The 4,824-nt window shown below is 71.1% G+C and overlaps 1 protein-coding gene across 1 annotated transcript in view; it reads right to left on the reverse strand.

Moving 5' to 3' along the window:
* Positions 1 to 3,544: 3,544 nt before the first annotated feature.
* The window catches only part of LOC102254029 (protein fem-1 homolog C-like), a 15,863-nt gene continuing 14,583 nt past the window's right edge, over positions 3,545 to 4,824 (reverse strand). The window contains 1 exon segment of the mRNA XM_014538832.1: positions 3,545 to 3,769. Within this exon segment, the coding sequence (XP_014394318.1) occupies positions 3,545 to 3,769 (225 nt within the window).

The raw sequence follows: 4,824 nt of genomic DNA on the forward strand, positions 1-4,824 counted from the left end.
ACGGGAGGCCTGTCGGCTCCGCTGATCCCGGGGCCGGGAGGCCTCTCGGCTCCGCTGATCCTGGGGCCGGGATCCCTCCGCTGATCCCGGGGCTGGGAGGCCTATCGGGTCTGCTGATCCCTGGGCCGGGAGACCTCTCGGCTCCGTTGATCCCGGGGCCGGGATGCCTCTGGGCTCGGCTGATTCCGGGGACGGGAGGCCTGTCGGCTCCGCTGATCCCGGGGCCGGGAGGCCTCTCGGCTCCGCTGATCCTGGGGCCGGGATCCCTCCGCTGATCCCGGGGCTGGGAGGCCTATCGGGTCTGCTGATCCCTGGGCCGGGAGACCTCTCGGCTCCGTTGATCCCGGGGCCGGGATGCCTCTGGGCTCGGCTGATTCCGGGGACGGGAGGCCTGTCGGCTCCGCTGATCCCGGGGCCGGGAGGCCTCTCGGCTCCGCTGATCCTGGGGCCGGGATCCCTCCGCTGATCCCGGGGCTGGGAGGCCTATCGGGTCTGCTGATCCCTGGGCCGGGAGACCTCTCGGCTCCGTTGATCCCGGGGCCGGGATGCCTCTGGGCTCGGCTGATTCCGGGGACGGGAGGCCTGTCGGCTCCGCTGATCCCGGGGCCGGGAGGCCTCTCGGCTCCGCTGATCCTGGGGCCGGGATCCCTCCGCTGATCCCGGGGCTGGGAGGCCTATCGGGTCTGCTGATCCCTGGGCCGGGAGACCTCTCGGCTCCGTTGATCCCGGGGCCGGGATGCCTCTGGGCTCGGCTGATTCCGGGGACGGGAGGCCTGTCGGCTCCGCTGATCCCGGGGCCGGGAGGCCTCTCGGCTCCGCTGATCCTGGGGCCGGGATCCCTCCGCTGATCCCGGGGCTGGGAGGCCTATCGGGTCTGCTGATCCCTGGGCCGGGAGACCTCTCGGCTCCGTTGATCCCGGGGCCGGGATGCCTCTGGGCTCGGCTGATTCCGGGGACGGGAGGCCTGTCGGCTCCGCTGATCCCGGGGCCGGGAGGCCTCTCGGCTCCGCTGATCCTGGGGCCGGGATCCCTCCGCTGATCCCGGGGCTGGGAGGCCTATCGGGTCTGCTGATCCCTGGGCCGGGAGACCTCTCGGCTCCGTTGATCCCGGGGCCGGGATGCCTCTGGGCTCGGCTGATTCCGGGGACGGGAGGCCTGTCGGCTCCGCTGATCCCGGGGCCGGGAGGCCTCTCGGCTCCGCTGATCCTGGGGCCGGGATCCCTCCGCTGATCCCGGGGCTGGGAGGCCTATCGGGTCTGCTGATCCCTGGGCCGGGAGACCTCTCGGCTCCGTTGATCCCGGGGCCGGGATGCCTCTGGGCTCGGCTGATTCCGGGGACGGGAGGCCTGTCGGCTCCGCTGATCCCGGGGCCGGGAGGCCTCTCGGCTCCGCTGATCCTGGGGCCGGGATCCCTCCGCTGATCCCGGGGCTGGGAGGCCTATCGGGTCTGCTGATCCCTGGGCCGGGAGACCTCTCGGCTCCGTTGATCCCGGGGCCGGGATGCCTCTGGGCTCGGCTGATTCCGGGGACGGGAGGCCTGTCGGCTCCGCTGATCCCGGGGCCGGGAGGCCTCTCGGCTCCGCTGATCCTGGGGCCGGGATCCCTCCGCTGATCCCGGGGCTGGGAGGCCTATCGGGTCTGCTGATCCCTGGGCCGGGAGACCTCTCGGCTCCGTTGATCCCGGGGCCGGGATGCCTCTGGGCTCGGCTGATTCCGGGGACGGGAGGCCTGTCGGCTCCGCTGATCCCGGGGCCGGGAGGCCTCTCGGCTCCGCTGATCCCGGGGCCGGGAGGCCTCTCGGCTCCGCTGATCCCGGGGCTGGGATGCCTATCGGCTCTGCTGATCCCTGGGCCGGGAGACCTCTCGGCTCCGTTGATCCCGGGGCCGGGATGCCTCTGGGCTCCACAGATCCAGGGGCCGGGAGGCCTCTCGGCTCCACTGATCCCGGGGCCGGGATTTCTCTGGGCTCCGCTGATCCTGGGGCCGGGATCCCTCTTGGCTCCTCTGATCCCGGGGCCCTGAGGCCTCTCGGCTCCGCTGATCCAGGTGGCCGGGATGCCTCTCGGCTCCGCTGATCCCAGGGCCGGGAGGCCTCTCAGCTTCCCTGATCCCGGGCTGCCTCTGGGCTCCGCTGATCTCGTGTCTGGGAGGCCTCTCGTCTCCTCTAATCCAGGAAGCCGGGAGGCCTCTCGGCACCGCTAACCCATGAGTCCGGGAGGCCTCTCCGCTCCGCTGATCCATGAGTCCGGGAGGCCTCTCGGCTCCGCTGATCCCAGGGCCGGGAGGCCTCTCAGCTTCCCTGATCCCGGGCTGCCTCTGGGCTCCGCTGATCTCGTGTCTGGGAGGCCTCTCGTCTCCTCTAATCCAGGAAGCCGGGAGGCCTCTCGGCACCGCTAACCCATGAGTCCGGGAGGCCTCTCCGCTCCGCTGATCCATGAGTCCGGGAGGCCTCTCGGCTCCGCTGATCCCAGGGCCGGGAGGCCTCTCAGCTTCCCTGATCCCGGGCTGCCTCTGGGCTCCGCTGATCTCGTGTCTGGGAGGCCTCTCGTCTCCTCTAATCCAGGAAGCCGGGAGGCCTCTCGGCACCGCTAACCCATGAGTCCGGGAGGCCTCTCCGCTCCGCTGATCCATGAGTCCGGGAGGCCTCTCGGCTCCGCTGATCCCAGGGCCGGGAGGCCTCTCAGCTTCCCTGATCCCGGGCTGCCTCTGGGCTCCGCTGATCTCGTGTCTGGGAGGCCTCTCGTCTCCTCTAATCCAGGAAGCCGGGAGGCCTCTCGGCACCGCTAACCCATGAGTCCGGGAGGCCTCTCCGCTCCGCTGATCCATGAGTCCGGGAGGCCTCTCGGCTCCGCTGATCCCAGGGCCGGGAGGCCTCTCAGCTTCCCTGATCCCGGGCTGCCTCTCGGCTCCGCTGATCTCATGGCTGGGAGGCCTCTCGGCTCCTCTAATCCAGGAAGCTGGGAGGCCTCCTGGCCCCGGGATGCCTCTGGGCTCGGCTGATTCCGGGGACGGGAGGCCTCTCGGCTCCGCTGATCCCGGGGCTGGGATTTCTCTGGGCTCCGCTGATCCTGGGGCCGGGATCCCTCTTGGCTCCTCTGATCCCGGGGCCCTGAGGCCTCTCGGCTCCGCTGATCTCATGGCTGGGAGGCCTCTCGGCTCCGCTGATCTCATGGCTGGGAGGCCTCTCGGCTCCGCTGATCCTGGGGCCGGGATCCCTCTTGGCTCCACTGATCCCAGGGCCCGGAGGCCTCTCGGCTCCGCTGATCCCGGGGCTGGGATTTCTCTGGGCTCCTCTGATCCCGGGGCCCTGAGGCCTCTCGGCTCCACTGATCCAGGTGGCCAGGATGCCTCTCTGCTCCACTGATCGTGATGCCGGGAAGCCTCTCGGCTCCGCTGATCCCAGGGCCGGGAGGCCTCTCAGCTTCCCTGATCCCGGGCTGCCTCTCGGCTCCGCTGATCTCGTGGCCGGGAGGCCTCTCTGCTCCTCTGATCCAGGTGGCCGGGATGCCTCTCGGCTCCGCTAATCCCGGGGCCGGGAGGCCTCTCAGCTCTGCTGATCCCGGGTCCCGGATGCCTCTCGGCTCTGCTGATCCCAGGGCTGGGATGTCTCTCGGCTCCGCTGAACCCGGTGCAGGGAGGCCTCTCGGCTCCGCTGATTCCCGGGCCCTGAGGCCTTCGGCTCCGCTGATCCAGGTGGCCGGAAGGCCTCCCGGCACCGGGATGCCTCTGGGCTCTGCTGATTTCGGGGCCGGAAGGCCTCTCGGCTCCGCTGATCCAGGGGCCGGGAGGCCTCTCGGCTCCGCTGATCCCGGGGCCGGGATGCCTATCGGCTCTGCTGATCCCTGGGCCGGGAGACCTCTCGGCTCCGTTGATCCCGGGGCCGGGATGCCTCTGGGCTCCACAGATCCAGGGGCCGGGAGGCCTCTCGGCTCCACTGATCCCGGGGCCGGGATTTCTCTGGGCTCCGCTGATCCTGGGGCCGAGATCCCTCTTGGGTCCTCTGATCCCGGGGCCCTGAGGCCTCTCGGCTCCCAGGGCCTGGAAGCCTCTCAGCTCCGCTGATCCCGGGGCTGGGATGCCTCTGGGCTCCGCTGATCCCGCTGCCGGGAGGCCTCTCGGCTCCGCTGATCCCGGGGCCGGGATTTCTCTGGGCTCCGCTGATCCTGGGGCCGGGATCCCTCTTGGCTCTTCTGATCCCGGGGCCCTGAGGCCTCTCTGCTTCGCTGATCCGGGGCCCTGAGGCCTCTTGGCTCCGTTGATCCCGGGGCCGGGATGCCTCTCGGCTTCGCTGATCCCTGGGCCAGGAGACCTCTCGGCTCCGTTGATCCCGGGGCCGGGATGCCTCTGGGCTCCACTGATCCAGGGGCCGGGAGGCCTCTCCGCTCCGCTGATCCCCTGGAGGCCTCTCAGCTCCGCTGATCCCGGGGCTGGGAGACCTCTCGGCTCCGTTGATCCCGGGGCCGGGATGCCTCTGGGCTCCACAGATCCAGGGGCCGGGAGGCCTCTCGGCTCCACTGATCCCGGGGCCGGGATTTCTCTGGGCTCTGCTGATCCTGGGGCCGGGATCCCTCTTGGCTCCTCTGATCCCGGGGCCCTGAGGCCTCTCGGCTTCGCTGATCCCGGGGCACTGAGGCCTCACGGCTCCGCTGATCCAGACGGCCCGGAGGCCTTTCGGCTCCACTGATCCCAGGGCCGGGAGGCTTCTCGGCTCCGCTGATCCAGGTGGCCGGGAGGCCTCCCGGCACCGGGATGCCTCTGGGCTCCGCTGATTTCGGGGCCGGGGGCCTCTCGGCTCCAATGATCCCGGGGCCGGGAGGGCTCTCG

This window comes from Myotis brandtii, unplaced genomic scaffold (genome assembly GCF_000412655.1).
Source record: "Myotis brandtii unplaced genomic scaffold, ASM41265v1 scaffold1047, whole genome shotgun sequence".
NCBI classification, from domain to species: Eukaryota; Metazoa; Chordata; class Mammalia; order Chiroptera; family Vespertilionidae; genus Myotis; species Myotis brandtii.